At 49.6% G+C, this 20,673-nt stretch overlaps 1 protein-coding gene across 2 annotated transcripts; it reads left to right on the top strand.

Moving 5' to 3' along the window:
• Positions 1-5,537: 5,537 nt before the first annotated feature.
• Positions 5,538-12,006, top strand: BPIFA1 (BPI fold containing family A member 1). Of its 2 annotated transcripts, XM_044262331.1 has the most exons (9): positions 5,538-5,573; positions 7,071-7,263; positions 7,402-7,561; positions 8,980-9,087; positions 9,247-9,396; positions 10,279-10,363; positions 10,967-11,030; positions 11,409-11,483; positions 11,932-12,006. In XM_044262331.1, the coding sequence occupies exons 2-8, from the start codon at positions 7,083-7,085 to the stop codon at positions 11,447-11,449; spliced, it is 789 nt and encodes a 262-aa protein (XP_044118266.1). In that variant the 5' UTR covers positions 5,538-5,573; positions 7,071-7,082; the 3' UTR covers positions 11,450-11,483; positions 11,932-12,006. The 2 variants fall into 2 exon arrangements, with proteins under 2 accessions (XP_044118266.1, XP_044118267.1); XM_044262332.1 differs by lacking the exon at positions 5,538-5,573 and having other exon boundaries at positions 7,069-7,263.
• The last annotated feature ends 8,667 nt before the right edge of the window (positions 12,007-20,673 follow it).

The raw sequence follows: 20,673 nt of genomic DNA, 5'->3' as shown, positions 1-20,673 counted from the left end.
ATCAAGGGGAAATAACACACACATATTAATCATAGTAGCACACACATATTAAGCAGTTGGCATGTGCCAAGCCTGGTGCTCAGAGATTCTATTCAGTGTCTCATCACATCCTCACAGCAAATTCATGCAGGAGGACCCCGAGGCTGAGAGAGAGAAAGCCCCTAGCCCAAGATCACACAGCGAGGAAACAATCAAGCTGACTGTGCTCAGGCAGCCAGACTCTAGAGCCCAGGCTTGGCCTCATGGATTCACCCTGCAGACCTCCCACTCTTCCTCCTAGCAGCCCCCACCACACACACACACTGAGGGGCTAATGATGACTGAGGCCATTGGCTGGACAAGTGCAAACAAGGAAGTGTCAACAGCTCAGAGATGAGAATGGGGTGAGAAAGCCTCCTGTCTCCTTCTTTCAATTCAGACTGCCTAATCCAAAATGCTTTGTTGGGGATTTGCAACCCTAAACGCCCAAGTTCTCATACAGAGGATTCCCCTTGAGTTTGATGGGGGGAGGATTTTCAGGTCATGACTCTAAGATCAAACATAGGAGGGCTGGGCCCCATTGTCCAGCAAGGTTGCCTGGCCCCTTGCTGAAAGCAGCAGCTTTTGTCTGCCTTCCTCCTGACCCTTCCAGGGGAGATTCAGGGGCCTCCTTCCTCAAGGGGCCTCCCTGGGTTTCTCAGATTCTATTTTTGTTTTGAGGGTCATAGAGCCATAGACTCATCATGTTTTCTCCCAGCAGAGCTTGTGGCACAATGGGCTTTTATTATGATACCGGGGCTGGGGTCTGGAGGGATTGAAGGAGAAATTCAGCCCCAAGTGCCCAAATGCTGGCTCCAGGCCCCACCTGTCTGTGCCTTGTAACTTCTATGCCCTTCTGTTAAGGAGTGCTGACTCTGTGCCACGCACTGGGCTGCAAGCTGCCTTTGTTTCCCCTGCTTAGCCCTCTCCACAGCCCTGGGGGTGGGTGCCATCAGCCCCACATTGTAGGGGAGGCAATCAAGGCTGCAAGAGGGAACTGCATCTTGCCCAGAGGCCTCATCTGAGCCAGGAGTGGGACTCAGGGCAGTCTGACGGCTCAGAGGTGGGAAGGCTCCAGAGAACATGAGCAGGAACTTTCTATAGATTCTGTGTCACAAACTCACAAAGTTCAGAGCACTGAAGTTGGACAGCCCAGGGTGACAGTCTGACTTCACCTCTTTCTAGTTGGTCTGACCCGGGGACAGTCACTGTCCTCTCTGAGCCTCAGCGCCCCCACCAGGGTTGTTCTGCATGGTAGAGAAACGGTACAGGGCTCTAGGGTCTCATTTTAAAAAACTATTACTATCATTAGCTACAAATGTAGGTAGAAAATCCATCTCAGTAGTAAATGGGACTTAAGCAAATTCTCCTTAAGAAAACACATTTTCAAATGGTTTTTCCCTTCAAAAAAAAAAAAAAAAACACATTTTTCTCGGGATGCCTGGGTGGCTCAGTTGGTTAATCATCTGCCTTCAGCTCTGGTCGTGATCCCGGGGTCCTGGAATCGAGTCCCGCATTGGGCTCCCTGCTCAGTGGGGAGCAGGCTTCTCTCTCTGCCTGCTGCTCCCTCTGCTTGTGCTCTCTTTTTTTTTTTAATGAAAAAATTATTTATTTTTATTTTTATGAAAAATTTTTATTTATGAAAAATAAATAAAATCATTATTTTAAAAAATACATACATATTTTTTCTCTCTTGCCAATTGCAATGGCATAGATGGAGCTAGAGGGTCCTAGGCTAAGAGAAATAAGTAAGTCAGAGAAAGACAAATACCACATGATTTCACTCATATGTGGAATGTAAGAAACAAAACAGATGAACACAGGGGAAGGGAAGGAAAAATATAGTAAGATGAAAACAGAGAGGGAGACAAACCATAAGAGATGCCGAACTCTAGGAAACAAAGTGAAGGCTGCTGGAGGGGAGGGGGGGGAAGGGGTAATCGGATGATGGGCAGTAAAGGGGGGCAAGTGATGGAATGAGCACTGGATGTTGTGTGCAACTGATGAATCATTAAATTCTACCTGAATTTTTTTATTAGTTTTTTATTATTTAAAAGAAAGTATATTTTCTCATCAAAGTTGGGGCACCCAGCTCCCCGTGAACCCTTTTTGCCTCTGCCCCTCAACAAAACCACTGGGGTTTCCTTTTTTTTTTTTTAAAGATTTTTATTTATTTATTTGTATGTTTAAGGAAGAACACAAGCGGGGGGAGTGGGAGAAGAAGGCTCCCTGCTGAGCAGGGACACCCCCGTCCCCCGCCCCAGCCAATGTGGGGCTCAATCTCAGGACCCTGGGCCCATGACCTGAGCTGAAGGCAGGCACCTAACCAACTGAGCCACCCAGGCACCCCACCACTGAGGTTTCCAAGGCCTTCTGAAGATCCCCCTCAGTCTGATCTTGCTCCTAGGCAACAGAACCCAGACCCAGCACCCTGCCGAGATGTAAGAAGCAAAAGGCACCACCTACAGTTTCTGAGAAGCACTTTGGGAAGGCACTGATGTCACCAAGGTGGAAAACACTGTCCTAAAATGTTAGCAGCGTGACCTTTCACGTCTCTGATTCTCCACACCCCTTGCCCTCCTCAGGGCAGTGGGAGAGGCAGTTCGGAGGAAAGCCCAGTCTGGCAGAAGTGAGGAGAAGGTTTATGGGTTTCCAAGGCCTGGGTCTTCAAGGAACAGGTAGTGACAGAAAACAAATCAGTGATTGCCAGTGGGTGGGGGGAGAGTGTGACAATAAAAGGGCAGCGTGGGGGTCTGTGGGGCGTGACGGAACCCTTCTATATCCTGATTATTACGGCAGCTATGTGAAACTATATGCTTATTAAGAGTCACAGAACTACACATCAAAGGGGGGTTGCCAATTTTCCTAGATCATTTTTTTTTTAAGCCTGGGTTTTTTTCATTTCAAAACTCAGAGCATAAATTAAAATATATATAAATTGAAGCAAGATTTCCTGCTCCCAAGACTAGAACATTCTCCATGTCAGACTGGAGGAGTGTGCAAGTCCAAGAGACACTGAAGAGAACATAGTTCTAGTGGGTTCTAAAAGTGTCCGGTGCCCTTGCTACTCCCCAGGCAAAACTTGGCAGGAGAGGAGGGACATCAGAAACCCCAAGTCGGTGTGCTGGATTCATGAACGGAGGGCACCTGTGCCCATGTCCCTTTCCAGAGCCATGAGAGGTGATAAGACCCCAGGGAGAGAATGTTAACTGGAGGGTCTAGATAGGTCCAGGGAGATGGGCTGGGGTGGACCCCCACAGTCCTGCCTGAGGCCCACCCCCACAGTCCTGCCTGAGGCCCAAAGGAATTGAGAAACAGCAGAACAATTCTGAGTGTCAAACAGGGAGTAAGAAGTAAATGTTAAATCTAAGGGAACCTTTTGGACAGGAAGGAAGCACACTGTCTTGGCAATAAAGAGGGGGCCAGATGGCATGGGGAAGTCTCTCCATTTCCAGCCAAAATAGTGAAAGGGCAGCCTCCTTTTAGATGCCTTAATACCAATGAAGCCCTTGGGACAGAATTAAAACCCCAGAGAAAAGCGGAGAAGCTTCTGCTACCCAGCAAACTGGCATCTGAAATGGTAACTAAGCTACAGATACATGAGAAAGAAAAACACAGACACAAGATTATGAACCAAGATTCACACCTGCTCCCCACACCTCATCCCGCCACAACCCAGACAGGTAGAAAGCATCCTCCCGTTGTGCAGATGAAGAAACTGAAGTTCAAGGGGTTAGAGCTACTTGTCCGGGTCACGGGATCTGAATCAGGGCGATTCAGATTGGCCATCCCTTGACCCATCCCCTCTCTTCCATAATACATGAGCAGCCTCCTGGCTTCAAACCAGTGGCTGTCAGCTGTCCAGAAATTAGCTGCATGAACTTTAATCAGTCCCTCGACATACCGACCTCAGTTGCCCACAAAGATAGTAGTGATCTGAGCCAACCCACTACAGTTGTACCAAGAGAACAAAAAATGAGACCCCCCTGAGGATGGCTGACGACACACAAACTGTGGAAAGAGTCTAGAGAGTGTTTCAATGGGTGAGTTCAGAGCCATGGTACAAGCCCGTTGGAGACACCAGCCAGGCTCTGCCAGGAAGGAAAGCAGTTCCAGGGAGGGCCTGGTACGAGGGAGGGCAGCCTGGCTCACTGATTACACAGGCATAAGACACAGAAGTGAGTCCTGACTCCACCGTTCACTTCCTGTGCATCCCTGGGAAGATGTCCACCTCTCTGAACCTCAGTCGTCTCATCTAATCTTTGAGGGGCCACAACAGCAGCCCTTCCTGACAAGGATGAGGTTCAGGTAGGAAGAGCACCTGGCAAGCAGTAGGCGCTCAAGAAATACACACCTCCTGCTTCTCTTCCTGCTTTTACTCATAAGGTGTTAGGTTTAGCTGCTCTCTCCAGGCTAAGATCTTGACCTCTCCGTGTCTCAATGGTTTCATCTGCAAAATGGATTCAAAGGCCCCAGAGTGGGACAAATGGTTCATTAATTACTTCACTTAGGGAAGGGAAGAAGGAAGGGTAAAGGTAGAGACCAGGATGCCATAGCATCCTTCTGGCCTGGCACCCTGCACAGACTTTTCCAGGGCATAAATGTGAAATTTCATGGGATCATGTCATGCAGGAAAGCAAAATTGGCAATGAGTGTATGGAAGGTGTCTTCACGTCCCGGCACAGTGATTTACATGCAGTGTGAAGGGCTTGGCCTTGGCCCCAGGCCTGCTGTGCACACCTGGATGTGTCTACTTGCACCACAAGACTCAGTTTTCCTCTTGTAAAAGAGGGGTGCTTGTTCCCAGCCCACACCCCTGGGAGGATTCCTGAGAATGCCATCTGTGGAAAGCAAAGCCAGGCTGGCATTCAGCAAGAGCACCATAAGTGTTGGCCGTTGACATTGTTTCACTGTGATTGTCCAACACGAGAAGTTCTGACTCTGCCCATCCTGCGACCTTGGGCATTCACCCTGCTGTGCCTCCGGGTCCTGCTCAGCATTTCCTCCTGCCCAGGGTTCCGACGAGGATGGGCAGCCCCCTGCAAGTGACTGTCCTGCAAGAGACCCCTGATGTAGAAAAGTCAGTGGCAGTCTGAATCTTGGGAGCCAGAATCCTCCAAATGGAGAAAAAGAACTGGACCAGGGATAGTAAAGAGCTTCCGTACGAGACTGAGGCCCATTCCCAGGCTCCTGAGAGCCGCCTCTCCCCGTATGCCAAACATGATCTGCCAGGCCGCCTCAGAGCATGGGCCCCCCACCTCAGCCCTGCTCAGGAAACCATGAAGTCTTGAGTAACATCCCCATCTCAAGTTTTTCTCTGTTTAACTTGTCCATCAAGTGGCTTACTGTCCCACCTACTAATGTGATTGGCAATTATTTACTTTGGAGAGCCCTGAAAGACACCAGATCACAGAATTCTGAATTATCTGGAAACTCATCACCCGATCGCACATTTCCTGATCTGCACACTATAAAAGACGCTAGCTCCTCAGCAGAAGCAATCAGGAGAGGGTGGAGGTGTGCAGGAGACCCACCAGGACCTCTGAGAAGCCCGGGTAAGAACTTCTCCACATGCCTGCTCCACTGCCCCGGGCGATAGGGCTGCCGAGCTCCTTGCTTCAGGGTGGGCACTGGCTGGCAGCATTTAGGATCGCTCATTGGGGGTCTTTTTCAGACGAATTTTTGGGGGAATGGGAAAGGTCATTCACTCCACCTCCCTGAAAGACCAGTGCTGTGGATATAAGGTTTAAATGTAGAAATGTAGAAAAGGGGATTTCATGGGGATGGGGAGCATGCGGCTGCAGGTGCAGACTGCCAAGATCCCATGTTAGGGTTTTCTCGTGAGCATGCTCTTCTTACCCTAAACCCCAGCCTCTATGGCGGGAGTTTTAACTTGAGGTTGCCATTGTGGATTCAGACGATCATCCACAAACCTCCTAAAATCCACCCCATTTTGTACATTTTGACGCATTTTTCTGGGAGAGGGTCCTTAGCTTCCACTGCACTCACAAAAGATCTGTTTCCGAAAGGAGATTCAGAGAACACAGTCTACGTTTACCTCCCAGGGAGGCCACAACTGGCTCTTTGTACCAAAAAGCCCTTTTGATTCCAACCAGCCACAGCAATGACAGTGGGGCTTTGGTTGAACCAGCCAGTTGATGGAATTTTGCCCAAAGAAGCTTTCAGCACCTTTGCTGGCTGCCAAATAGGCCTAGGAGAGGGTTGGTGACACCTGGGAGGGAACAGTGCAAAAGGCAGCCAGATGTCAGAGGTTGCCCCTAAATTTTGTTCAGGTTAGTTTGAGGTAGAAGAGAAAGGTATAGAAAAGACAGTGTGCAAGTCTGGAGGGGTCGGAGACTTATCTCCAACAACAACTCTGCCATCAAGTTGCTGTATGACCTTGGGAAAGTCACTACCCCTCTCTGGCTCCCTGATTCTCCTTATGCAATGAGGACTTTGAATGGCCCCAGGATTTCTCCAGCATTGGTCTGGATGAGTTGGTGGCTATGGCCATCTGACCTCTAATATTCTGTGATTTAAAAGGGCTTCCCCAAACCATCACAGGCTAGACCCAGGCCAAAAGACTTGATGGGGAAAATGGCCAGCCAGTTCCATCCCTCAGCCTTTTCATTTGCTTTGTCTGAAGAGTGAAAACTAGCGGCAATGATTCAGGCCATTGCAAGCAAGTCCAGATGAATGGAGAATAGATGTGATGGTGACTTAATTTAAACAGAGGCCTCTGAGTCAGACAGATCTAGCTTCAGATGCTATCCCTACTGTGTGTTTACAATCTTGGGGGAAGTCCCCTAAACTCCCTAGACTGCCCTTTCTCATCTGTGCAGTGCAGGTAATGAGTGCCCACATCTTAGGAGGCGGTTACAGCGAAATCAGTTACTGAGCATGGAGTGCTCACCGTGATGCCTGCCCAGGGGAAATGCTGACCAGCGTCAGCTATTGCCATTCACTCCCTGGAGTCTGAAGTTCAGGGGCAGATGGTGGATGAATTCCTCTCTGAGAGCCGTGCTACGCTGGACCCACCATTCTGTCCACAGATACCAAGAGAGATGTTTCAAATTGGGGGCCTCATTGTCTTCTGTGGGCTGCTGGCCCAGACCACAGCCCTGCTGGACACCCTGCCCTTGCCCCTGGACACCCTGCCCTTGCCCCTGGACCCGACCGTGATTTTGGAGGGGACTCCAGCCCAGGCCCTAAATCCCACAGATCTTGCTGGAAGCTTAACAGATGGTAAGTGAGAATCTGTGACAACCTCTTTCAGGGGTGTGTGTCTGTCCAAGGAGGGAGGCAGGGATGACTGGGGGAGAGGGGTTTTATCAGAATTATCAGATTTGACCCCAAAGGATCCACCCCTACACCCATTTTTAGCCCTCAGCACTGGCCTGCTCTCCGAGGGTCTGTTGGGCAGTCTTGAAAACCTTCCACTCTTGAACGTCCTGAAGACTGGAGGAGGCACTTCTGGTGGCCTGCTTGGGGGCCTGCTTGGGAAAGTGACTTCAGTGGTCCCCCTCATGAGCAAAATCATTGAGTGAGTAGTCATAGGCCTTGGTCCCCACCCCACCAGAGAACCTATGACGGAGATCTGGGAGCCCCACACAGTGGTCCTGGAGGAGGGAGAGGGGTGGTCTGAACAAGAGGCCAGGACTCAGTGTGAGACCCTTCCCACAGCCTGGCAAGGAACACCAATCCTCCTAAACCAGTGACTGCCCCCAGTCCTGAAGCCTATCTTAGGTCCCCAGCATCATCTATAATCTTCATGACAACCCTTTAAGGTGTAATTAATAATCTCCAATTTACAGATGGCAAGCTGAAGCACAGAAAGGTGCCTGTGCTCATACAACTAGAGCAACACAGAACCAGGGACCAAACTCTAATTTACTTAAGTCCAAAGCCAAGGCCTTTCCACTGCACCATGGTAATTCTGTTCTCACCTGTGGAGAGCACAGGTGGTCTCTGATGTAAGCAAAGACCTGTAAGCTACTCTCTTCAAGGACATTCTCAATGTAATGGCCAGTGAACAGTCTGATATGGGGCTTCCCATGAGACACCTGAGAGCTTCCTAAACAAGTAGCAATAATGGGAAGCTTGATGCCAGGGAGCTGGCAAAGCCTGGGTCCTTGATAGGCTGGATCAAAGCCATTTCCAAGGCTTCCACCTACCCAGGTGCTTGCCCCTGACTTGATGACAGACAGATGGCCTTGAGTTTGATTTCCAAATGGACCATGTACCTGTGAGGTGACAGGGCACAGGGCACTTGGTCTCTCTGGGTTTGGTTTCTCCATCTGTAAAATGGAGATCATGGTACCCACAGAAAAAAACTGTTGAGAGGACTGGAAGCAATGTAATCACCTGGCACAATGAGGTCAGCTCACGGAAAAGGCTTGCTTCCGTCTTCTCTCCATGCTCTCCCACTTCCTCCTCCTCCTCAATCTCCTTGGTAACCATTGTTGACTGACCGGCCTCCGAAAGTTATGGCAGAATAAGGGATTCCTACCCATAAATGTCTTACTCCACTTGCCCATACCTCATTCACGTATTCACTTATCCATCCATCCATCCCATCCACCCATCTAATCCGTTACTTTCCCATGCATCTGCCTACCCGCTCATCCCTCCCCAACGTCAACCAGTATGGAGGAGGCCCCTTTTGTGTAAGACTGTGAGCTGGCATGCAGCATGCAAATTTAAGCCAGACACAACCTCCATCTTGGAATACCTCAGGGACTTGAGATGAGGAGAGGGCCATGGTGTGTCAGGAACTGACCGGGTGCAGAGGCTGGGAAGCACTGCTGTTTGTTGCCGCAAGATGCCCTTCCTGTCCCCCCCTCCCCAACTCATGGGTAGCTCCTCCTCTGGGATGAGTAAGTATGCTTGGGTTAAAGGTGGTTTCTAGCTTTGGGGCTGAAGGAACTACTATTCCTCCCTCCAATGTTGCTCTACGGGCAGTATGAAGATCACTAATCCCCAGCTGCTGGAACTAGGCCTTGTGCAGAGCCCAGATGGTCATCGTCTCTATGTCACCATCCCTCTGGGCCTAACCCTCAGTGTGAACACGTGAGTGGGCCCCAAGGGGGATGGGGGGGTGGCTCACCAGAGGAGACCCTGGTGACCGTGGGTAGCCACAAGGGCGAGGGGGCGCGGGGGTGGGGCGCTGGAGTCTGACAGACATGAGCCTTCAGCTCAGATGCAGACACAGCAAACTCTCCTGTGCAGGCCCCTGGCCGGACATCTGTTAAAGCTGGCTGTGAAACTAAACATCACTGCACAAGTGCTAGCTGTGAAAAACGAAGAGGGGAAGATTCACCTGGTTCTTGGTGACTGCACTCACTCCCCCGGGAGCCTGCAAATCTCCTTGCTTAATGGGTGAGACCAGAGGGCTGGCTTCTCCTGCCCGGAAACAGTATCAGCGGGAGGATGGATGGCTGCTGGGAAGATGGAATGCTGGGCGTATACATGAGTGGGAGGACGGAAGGGTGGGAAGATGAATAGGAGGGAGGGAAGATGGATGGATGGATGGATGGATGGATGGATGGATGGATGGGTAAATAGCCACTTATCTCTTCTTAGCCTGGGCTGACCAATTTTGTGCTCGTAGGCCATAAAAAAATCTGAGTTCAAGCCCAATGACCAGAGGGGCATGTGAAAAGGTGGAGCGATTCTTGTGTGAACTTGGACAGGGCTTCCCCAGCGAGAGTCTCCGCTCTCTCAGATACCTGTAATATGGAGCTACGCTGCGGTTCTTGAGTGAATCCTCTAGGATAATAGTTGTGAAAGTCCTCTGTCCCAGTATGAGGGAAAATAGCTCTGCAGCCTCCCTGGATTCCTGATTTCAGTTAGCCTGTCACAGGGCAGAACGAGTCACGCACGAGACATCAGGGTCCTCCCACCATGGTTAACGTTTACTAAACACATATATTGTGTTTCACGCATATCATCTCAAGTCCTCATGACAACTACATACCAAGTATTGTTCATCCATTTATAGAGTCTACAAAGTCTCCCTGAATACCCACTGTATACTGGAACTAAGTGTTTATGCTACGTATACCCACGGTGGGCACTGCTGTGTAGGGCTCCACTCCCTTTGGACGGGCCCCTTCCGGTTCGCCTGCACAAGGGTGTGGGTAGACAAGGCCCTATTTCAGTCACTTAGCCCTGAGACCAATGTGGGCACAGCGGCCCCTCTGAAGGCCTTTCCACATCAACTCCAGGCCTCTGCACCGCCCCCTGGATTTTCTCTTTCAGATTTGCTCCCCTCCCTATTCAAGGCCTTGTCAACGGTATCAGCAGCATCTTGAACCAACTCCTTCCTGAGCTAGTACAGGGCGAGGTGAGTGGGTAAACATGGCAGCTCCTGATCCTTGGGTCTTAGAGCTTCTCAGGCTGAAAGAAGCCCCTGAAGTAAGCCTTTCTGAACCCCTCAGCTTGATATGTATATTCCATCCCTCAGTCCATCTGTCCACTGATTCATCTACCCATGTTTCTTCTTTCCAACCTTCAAAATGCCTCCATTGGGTCCTGCTCTGGGCCAGGCCCCGTGCATGGCCACATTACAGCTGAAATGGCTTGGCCCTGGCCCCCAAAAGTTCCCAAAAGGCTGTAGACAGGCGCTTTTCCAGCCTAGGCTTGGGTGACTCCGACACCCAGAAACACACCCCTCCCGGAGCAGCCCACCCTATTTAGAAACAGGCGTCACATCCCACAGCCAACACTGGCTCCGTGGGAGACTGGGCACTGAACATACATGCCTTCCACTTCTTCCACCAGTGTGAATGTATAAGCGTCCACCTGTGACGCTGCTTCGAACCAAACACTCTCAGCCACAGAAGAATGACAGAAACTCTCCCCCAAAGAATCTATCCTGGGGTTGCCGTTCCCAGAGCCACCCTCCAGGTACCATTTTGCCCAATGCCTCTCTCTGCCCCTGGCTCAGGTGTGCCCTCTGGTCAACAAGGTTCTCAGTCAGCTGGATGTCACCTTGGTGCATTCCATTGCTGGTAAGTCCCCTATCCCGAGGCCTCACTCCCTTTCCAGAAGCAGTGATTTCCCCCAAGGAACTCTGTCCCTGCACACTGTGGGAGAGAACTAGATCCTTCCAGTCTCAGCTCTCGCCATTTCAGGGCTCTTTTTTGCCTTGAATTATCCAGATAATGTTGAGGGCTGGGCCCTGCCTCCCCCCACCCCCCGCCGCCGCATCAGCCCTGACACAGAGCAGCAGACCTGGCTGGTGGAAGGAGGTCCTTCCCCCGCCAAGCTTCACCTAAGCTTGGTTGGACCACCCGAGTTCCCTTTCCCCAGCCCCCAGCTCAGGGGAAGTGTGGGACATCCCTCAACTCCTGCACCCTGAGATCACCACTCTGGTCTGCACCTTCCAGACTTACTGATCCATGGGCTGGAATTTGTCATCAAGGTCTAAGCCTTCCAGGAGGGCCCCAGCCTCTGTTGAACTGGTGAGTGCTGTTCCCCAGGATTTGGGTGCTCTCCTCCTGGCAGGAGGCAGCAGAGGGCTTGGGACAGTGACATCTGAAGAGAGAGATTAACAGCCACATAGACACACAGAGAGACATATGGAGAAGTCTATGGACATGCTGACAGAGGTGGAGACACAGGCAGCACTCCACATAGCTACAAAGAGAACACACATGACTGTGGACACATACACACACACACACACACACACAAGGGACATGTGGATACAAAGACACACACTCAAGCATATGCACAACGAGCTCCCTGGCCTAGGCCTGGGGTCCCCTTGGGGCTGAAACAAGCCCCCCCCCCTCAGCCTGAGGTCTCAGCCCCCTCCCCTTCCTCTGGAGGGCAGGCTTGATGATGGGCCAATACCAACAAGAGTCAGTGACCTCAAGTCTCCATTCTGATCGGGGCTTCTCCCAACAGAACCATTTCCTGCTGCTCAGTCCACTCTCCTCCGCTACTAAGAGGGCTCACGGGAGGCAGACCCATATCCTGGACAGTGACACGGCCACTATTTGGGGACCAGAGCAGCCTTCTCTCCAAGGAAACTACTCTCCCGCCCCCACACCAGGCATGTGTTGCAGCCCACATTCCTCACCAAATAAAGTTGCTCTTTCTCTGCACCGGGGGCCCTGTCATTCTTCACCATCATCCAAGGGCTAATGTTTTGGAAAGAGCCCTGGCCTGCGTGACTGGGGCCAGCGAACCGAGTTCGGACCTTACACTGTAGAACCTTATGGTCTTAAGCTGGACGAGGAGATATTCAGACGAGCAGGCATTTCGGACTGCTCTGGGGTGCCTAGGAGGGGTGGACAAGGGGTTGGGGGTAGATGTGACCTTCCAGGCAGAGATGATGACATGAAGTCCACCACACAAGGAGTGAAATGGCAGATCTGAGAGATGTTCAGGAGTGGCCTGGGCGTGGGTGAGGGAGCAGGTGAGGTGTGGGTCGCTGTCCATGTCGCAGGTGGGGGAGCCTCAAGGTAACTGGGGATGCGGGAGGATGAGCTGACTCTGGCAGGAAGATGATGACTTCCTGGCACGTGGCCATGCTGCGTGGAAGTGCCTGGGAACCCCAGGGGAGACATCCAGGAATCCGATGGATACAGCGGTCATCCGATACTCCTCTTTGGCTCACTGGCATCCAGTCATACTGACTTCTTTTCTGTTTTCTCAGCAAGAGGATGAGAAAGATGACAAACAAGAAGTGTAGGAGGAAGGACAAATGGGTCCAAGACATAAGAGTAGACATAGAGAAGGGTCGCTGGAGAAGCATATAATAAGGCTACTGGTCCCAGGGGTGAGAGTCCTATTTTTGGAGGAAGATGCCTGATTTTGGGGGGAGACAAAAGGATGAAATGAAGTTGAGACTGAATGCAAATAAGATTTATGAAAAATTGGAGACAAGAATAAAGAGCAGAGCTACCCAAACTGGGAGAGGTTGTCCCCTCAAATAAAAAACTAAATATGCTATCATTGTTTGAGGCCCTTAAAAGACTAGCCCCACCATTTCACTCCACAGATGAGAGCACTGAGGCCTTGACATATATATGTGAATGATTTGCACAAGGTACAGTATGACAAAAAGACAAATCAAGGACTGAAACTTCCCAGACATCACAGAAAACCTTGTCCCTTGTGCTCTGGGAGAACCCACTGACCTTGTGAGAATGAGCAGATTCAGGCTGGTGTCTCTCAACCCCCAACAAACATCTCTCATCGTGTCCAGACTGACCACTGTCTCCACCTCCTGTGGTCTCTGACCAACCTGGCATTGTGGGAAGACAGTCCTACAATTCAGAACTGGGAGGTTTATTGTAGGAAACCAGCACCTGTGTTCTGGTGAGAGGGAGGGAAGGAAGCATCTTCCATGTTCACAGAAGTGGAATATCTTTGGGCTCAGGATGAATAGTTGTATTTCATAAGCAGCTGAATGGTCATTGTGAATGTCTGTCTACCTAGTCGGTGACCTGAAGCACAGAAGGGCCTTCCAGACTGGAAACTAACAATTAGGACATGACTAGGTTTGAACAGAGTCTAGGCATGAGTTACTCTCAAGTCCTTTCTTGGGACTTGGGCCAGGCATTAGGTCAATATTGAGCATCCCCCTTGGCTGAGGTCCAAGAATCAAGCTGAATAGGGACAGGGCACGCAAGCCTCATACCGTCAGCCCGGGTCCTGCTGCCCTCTGACCGTGGCACCAAACTGCTTCCTGTTGGGACACACATCTATCTGCTGCCCGTCTCTGAAAACTATTTTCCCACTGCTCCCCTCGACTTCTTCCTATAGCCTAAGAGGGGTCTTTCCCCTCTGCCAACAACTTCAATTTCTAACTAACTAACCTAAATACAAAATAGTCTGACAGGCAGCCAGGTCAATCAGAACACGTTCATGGCTTTTAACTAGTGACAACATTTTCACATTTTAAAAACTCTCTAGAACGATGTCAGTGATAACAGCACATGAAAGACCTCTGAAAATTCTCCCCTACAGGAAAGCAATGAGAAAACTACAACAACATCACCACCCGCCAAAACTGTTAAGAAACAGCTTTTCCAGAACTCTCAAAATTCACCAAAGGCTTGCAACAATCTGGGGTGTGCTTATTCAGTAAAAACTGCTGAATCTTGGTAAGGACAGTGAGCTTTGTGGTGTTTTAGTTTACCTTAGTCCCATCTCCTACTCTCCACAGAAGACTTGAAAACCCAAAACCCACAATCTTAGTGAAAATCAGTGGCCTGGAAGCCTCTGGAGACAGGCAGAAGAGGACTGGAACAACTTCAGAGCCTCATTCCCAGAATACTGCTGATCATGATTTGATCTGCCTTGTTAGTTTCCTGGAAGATCTTACTCTCCAGGCTGTCCTGACTTTGGACTCAGAGTTCACCCAGCAGAAACAGCCTCTTCCCCAAGGACATTTGTCAAAATGATAGATCTTAAGACTGGGAGTTTCTAACTCTCCAGCCAGTCTACGCTCACGCTTCGGCAATTTGTCATAATTACACTTTAGGTGTTCCTACCCAGCAGCCCCTGCTTCCGGTAAGCTGAGCTTGGCTGTAATTCTATGTGTTCACCTATCTCTCCAGACCTGCAGATGGCAGTTTGCCCTACGACCTCAGTTCTCTGATGGGCCTAAGAGAGCTGCTGATTGTCCGTGCCGAGCTCTTTTCTTGTTAGGAGGATGGGAGTGACAACCTCCAAGCTCTTTACATGTTGGTGCTGAAATGGAAAGTCTGGTTTTTTTTATAGTTTTCACCAGTTATATTTGTTTCCCTGGAGGATGAGCCCCCAGAGCACCATCTGGAAAGTGGGACTTGGTTGAAAGTTGTCAACCGCTATTCCTTCAAATTTATTTCCCGCATAATTCTCCTCTCATTCTGAGACTCTCACAGCATGGATGTAGATTTCTCATTATAGACCCACTGGTTCCTGTTCACTTCTTTCAGCTGTTCTTCTTCCCCTTACTCAGACTGGATCCATCTCCAACGTGTTGTTGCACCAGACACTTTTAACGTTATGTTATGAGACTCTGGATCTTGCTTAAATCCTACAGAGAATGTGGGGGGGGGGTTGTTTAGCGTGCAAATGACCCAGTTAGATTCAGGCTAAGCCAGTTAGGCTCAAGTTCTAACCTGCCTTCTGCAGGCTATGTTTTTAAACAGGGGATTTCTGCTACTGTCTTTACTCTTAGGGGCCCCAGTTCCTGCTTCTTGGATCAGAAAGAGAGGACTTCTCTTGGAGCTTTTTGTATTCACACCTGAGCATAGTTCCATGCTTCACACTGCCTTTGAGTCCAGGATGAAAGATATGGGAGGAATAAAAACCCAGGAGACTCACCTAGGGATCACTCATTCTTTCAGTGATGACTTCCTTCCTCCATCCTCCTGCCACCATCCATTGTTCAGACTCCTCAGAGAGGCCCCCTCCCCCATTCACTGTGTCCAGGCTTTTAGTTTCATTCCACAGGAAAGACAAGTAGAAGAAGCTTCCTCCATCTGCCTCAACTCTCCAATCTGCCAAACACGATGGCTTATGGCAGATGATGGTGGGCTATCAGTAACTTGACCAAGTGCCCTCCTGGTCACAGCAGCTTTACTAGAACAGTGGAATGCAGCCTCTGGTGCTCGGTATGTAGTTATTTAACTGAAAAATGTGTTCTTCTCATCCCTCATCAGATAACCACTTAGGAGGCAATGTGAGCTCACTTGGGATGGACAATGGAATACAATCAGCCTTGCCCCTGCTCTCTGTCACAAAATATAGTCTGAAGGGGTCCTCTCACGTTCATGTTCTTGCTATTATATCTGTGTCGGTTACACCCCAAGATTAAGTGGCTTAAATAGCAGTACTCATTTCATGATGTTCTGTGGTTTCCGTGGGTCAGAAACTCAGGAAGGCTCAGGGTGAAGCCCAGGCTCGTATTCTCTGCAACTGCAGCTTTACTTGAAGTCACTTCTTTAACCCTCCACACAGCCCTTTGAGGGAGGTACGGTCATGACTGGCGTCCACTGGCAGAGGCACAGAGAAGCTGAATAAAATCCCTGAAGTCACCAGCTAGGTCAGGTGGGGCTGGGGCAGGAGCAAGGCAGCCAGACCCACAGAAGGGAGATCAGCGGAGCCATCACTAGGTCCCCATATACCTCCTCCTCCCACACCGCACTCCGCTCCCCAGCACGGTCCCACGGCCCCCACAGGCATTGCAAGGAGAGACGGAAAGAGCAACAGCGGACTCATGTTGAGCCCCAGCTCTGTGCCAGACTCAGCTCTAAGCATTCGTTGTAGATTAATTTCATTAATCCAATAGCCCTGGAGGGCTGTGTTGTTATTGCCAAACTTCACAGATGCAAAGCCTGAGACACAGAGATGGAGTCACCTGCCCAAGGACACACAGCTGGTAAGCGTGGAGCCAGGATTCAAACTCAGGCTGTCTAGTTCTGAGGCTCTGTCTCGTCTCTAGATAAATTCGCCTACAGCCCTTGGGGAGAAGAAGTAGCCCCTCTGCTAAAGAAGCATCAAAGAATTTGTAGGAGACAATTTTTTTTAATTTTTTTAATTTTTTTATAAACACATAATGTATTTTTATCCCCAGGAGTACAGGTCTATGAATCACCAGGTTTACACACTTCACAGCACTCACCATAGCACATACCCTCCCTACCGTCCATTGTAGGGAGAAAATTTAAAGTGGGACATTAAATAAAGGTAATGGTGGCTCGTATGTGGCAGAAGTTGTAGAGGTGAAATGTGAGTGACTGGAATCTAGGGAGCTTGGGGACCCATCCTGCAGCCCCTAACTAGCCTGGCAGCTGGATCCCCAGAAGTCCCCAGGATCCTAGCCTTGCGCCAGCGCTCACACAGGTCCTGTGACCACTAGGAGGCGCTGCTGCAAGCAAGCCAGCGGTCACCTTGAAGCTATAACATTTACTCAGCACCTTGCTAACCCCTTTCAACGCAACATTTTATTTAATCCTCACAGAGATGAAACCTCTAAGGCTCAAGATCATAGAGCTTATGGCCAGTGGATCCAAGATTTGAATCCCAGAAGTCAAACTCTAGAGCCCAGGTCCTTTGCCAGGGGTTGCAAATTCACAAGTCTCCAGCCAAATCTGGTACTTTGTTTTTCATTTTTACTTTAAATTACTTCAAATGCTGGTTGATTTTTCCTCCAACTGAGTGTGACTGTGAATGCATTCACCATTTCCCCCAACCCTGTCACACCAAACCTTCCTATGCTATTGAATGTGTGGTCACTAATTGCCAGATTTACCAGTAAAAATACACTAGACACCCAGTTAAGCTTGAATTTCAGATAAACAAAGAATTATTTTTTTTAAAGATTTTATTTATTTATTTGACAGACAGAGATCACAAGTAGGCAGAGAAGCAGGCTGAGATAGAAGAGGAAGCAGGCTCCCTGCTGAGCAGAGAGCCAGATGTAGGGCTTGATTCCAGGACCCTGAGACCATGACCTGAGCTTTAACCCACTGAGCCACCCAGGCACCCCTGAATTATTTTTATAAGCAAATCCCAAACATTGCAAGAAATGCATTTAAAGTAAAAAACTATTCATCTAAAATTCAAATTTAAATAAACTTGTATTTTTTCTGTCTAAAATAATTAAATGGCTTCCTGTATTTTTTCTGGCAACCCTGCCTTACAGGCATATGTTCTACAAATACCCTCCAGGCATGTACAGCTCCTGCCTCATACTTCACTCCCCCACAGCGGGGAACTGACCAGGCACCTACTTTGTGCTAGCTTCGAGCAGGGTCTGGAGCGACAAAAGGGCTCTGCAACGGCTCCAGGCTGTGGTCCCAGCAGCGCTACTGCTGGAGCCCTGTGATCGACAGACCTCATCGTCCTAGAAGTATCTGCGATAGATGAAGATACCACGTGGAGTTTCCGACCAACCTCAGTAAGGGAGTCACAGAGAAGACCGCTAGAATTCAGGGTCAAGGCCATGCCTTCTTTAGCCGCGATCTGTATACTATTAGAAAAACAACTCCTGACATGTTCCTGAGCCCAAGTAGAAAGGAGGCAACTGACCACAAGGCATCATCTTACTGTGAGACCCGAACTTACCATGCCCTCGGCACATTATCCACGAAGTCACAGAGTCAGGCAGAACCAACAGCCATCCATCATCAGACAGACACAGTACATCTAGTTTGGGCTTACGAAGATCCAGCGGGCCCAAGTAAACTACATGACTCATGTCACCTGTGTCACCTCCTCGCGTTACACCAACACCTCTCCCTCAGTTCACACCCTGGCCATAAGGCATTCCCCATGACCCACAGGTGGAGGAGAGAAAAGCCGGAGCTCAGAACAGCCCCACTCAGGGATGACCTCGGAAGAGCGACGAGAGGGACATCCTCAGAGGGCTAAGCTGCAGGATGACATGCGGTCTTCCACTTTGAGAAAAGAGAAAAATGACCCAATAATTATAGTCTCAGCTGAGGCAAATGACTTAATAGCTTAGTCAGGGACCTGGATGAATAAGATTTCAAGATTGGGGACAGCGAGGTGGATCTAGTTAACTCTCACTGAACGTATTGTCCTATTAACAACAAGAACCAACCCTGAGCCTAGGTATGGGAGCGTCCATTCAGGGGACCAGCCAGCCACTTAGGCCAGTGGAAACACGGAAGATCAGGGCAATTTTGAATGGATGGTAGAGGAGGGGGACTATGAGTGTCCATCAAGGCCTCAGAGAGGCAGTGGCAACATCAGGTCCTCTGGTTTGTATTGTGAGTTTCCCTGAGTGATGACTACCTCAGTCTGCTAGGGCAACCATAACAAAATAGGACAGACTTGGTGGCCTAAACCACAAAATTCACTTCTTCAGGGTTCTGGAGGCCAGAAGTCCAAGATCAAGGTGTAGGCAGGACTGGTTACCCCAATGCCTCTCCCCTTGGCTCAGAGACATCCGCCTTCTAACAGCTGCTTCACATGGACGTCCTCTGTGCACTTGTGCCCCTGATACCTCTCTGTGTGTCCTAACCACATCTACCACTAAGGACACCAGTCTGATGGGGTCAGGGCCACACAATGGCTTCATTCTAACCTAATCAATCACCTCTCTAAAGGTACGGTCTCCAAATACAGTCACAGTCTGAGACCTTCGAGGTGAGAGTTTCAACATATGAATTTAGGAGGAACACAATTCAGCCAATAAGAGTGACCACCCAAAATCCTGGAGCCCCGTGCCGGGGTGGAGAGCACTTAGAATGACAGTGCAAAACACAATATGATTTGATCCTTCTATGATTGTTGTGAAAGGAGATGTTCTTTCTGGAATGACAGACAAGGAAGCGTTTACAGTGATTAAAGCTCCAGACAGTATACTGGGTTGAGGGCAAGGAGAGTATGTATCCGTGCTTTACTCAATATCCTTCTGTGCTGGTGGAATATTACCCTGTTCATGTACAACTTTTCCCTCAACATTTCATTACCATAAAAAAATTCAAACGTTTGAGGGCGCCTGGGTGGCTCAGTGGGTTAAGCCGCTGCCTTCGGCTCAGGTCATGATCTCAGGGTCCTGGGATCGAGTCCCACATCGGGCTCTCTGCTCAGCAGGGAGCCTGCTTCCCTTCCTTTCTCTCTGCCTGCCTCTCTGCCTACTTGTGATCTCTCTCTGTCAAATAAATAAATAAAATCTTTAAAAAAAATAAAAAATAAATTCAAACGTCTGACGTTTGAAATAACTGCATAAGCACCTACATATCTACCTCTTTCAATAATTAACAGTGCGCTATGCTTGTCCTATCACCTGTCAGTCTGTCCATCCTTCCATCCATCCAAGCATCTTACTTTTGATGCATTTCAAAGCAAATTGCAGATAGCAGTTCACCTTATCTTTCAGCGCTTCAGGCTTCATTGCATTAACTAGAGTTCAACAGTTGCTTATGTTTTTTAATTTAAGATAAAAGTAATATAGCATGAAATGCACAAATCTTGAAGTGTATCCATGTGTCTTTTTTCACGTCTGTTTCTTAAATTTTTTTTTTTTTTTTTTTTAAGAGTGCAGGTACTGGCATCCATTGATCCACTCTCAGTCAGCCCTTATGGAGTCCCCACTGTCTGCCCTGCAGTGTGGCAGTGTGCTGGCGGGACGCAGTGGAGGTGACAAAGTTGTGGTTCCCAGGAGCTCACAGTCCAGGGCGGGGGACAGACAATCAGTGCATAAATGAGTAAGTAAAAAGGATCACTGAATGGAGAGAGCTGGCGCTGTGCGTGCAGAGAGAAGGAAGAAAATGCAAGAAGGCCCAGAGGAGGGGCCATGTGAGCCAATGCCTGAGTGGTAAGAAGATGCCCAGACCCGTCCGAGGTCTGACACCTCCTAGCCCAGCTGTTTCCTGGGGCAAGCCTGCGGGCCTCCCTAGGCCTGGGTTTTCTCGCCTGCATCACAGGGATGGTCCTCTCTCTCCCTCATGGGGCTGCGGTGAGGATGAAATGAAGGAGCTGCTGTGCTGCACCCGGGGTCCAGCGAGCATGCGCTGTCAGCAGCTCTGCCCCCTGCCGCTGCTGCCTCTACACTTGTCAAGTGCACCCTGAGCCCCTCGTGCATGCAGCCTCTGTGCTGGATGCTGGAAACACAGGAAGGAGTCAGAAGGGTTTCCTCTCTCAGGGGGGTTCCTAGTCTAGAGCATGAGGCCATTACAG

Source organism: Neovison vison, chromosome 8 (assembly GCF_020171115.1).
Source record: "Neovison vison isolate M4711 chromosome 8, ASM_NN_V1, whole genome shotgun sequence".
Lineage (NCBI taxonomy): Eukaryota > Metazoa > Chordata > Mammalia > Carnivora > Mustelidae > Neogale > Neogale vison.
This window is presented reverse-complemented; position numbering and strand designations above follow the sequence as displayed.

Coding starts and splice junctions, on each gene's coding strand:
- BPIFA1 (XM_044262331.1), top strand. CDS start 7,083: ATGTTTCAAATTGGGGGCCTCATTGTCTTCTGTGGGCTGCTGGCCCAG. Junction 9,397..10,278: donor CAAATCTCCTTGCTTAATGG/GTGAGACCAGAG, acceptor TTTCTCTTTCAG/ATTTGCTCCCCTCCCTATTC. Junction 10,364..10,966: donor CTGAGCTAGTACAGGGCGAG/GTGAGTGGGTAA, acceptor CCCCTGGCTCAG/GTGTGCCCTCTGGTCAACAA.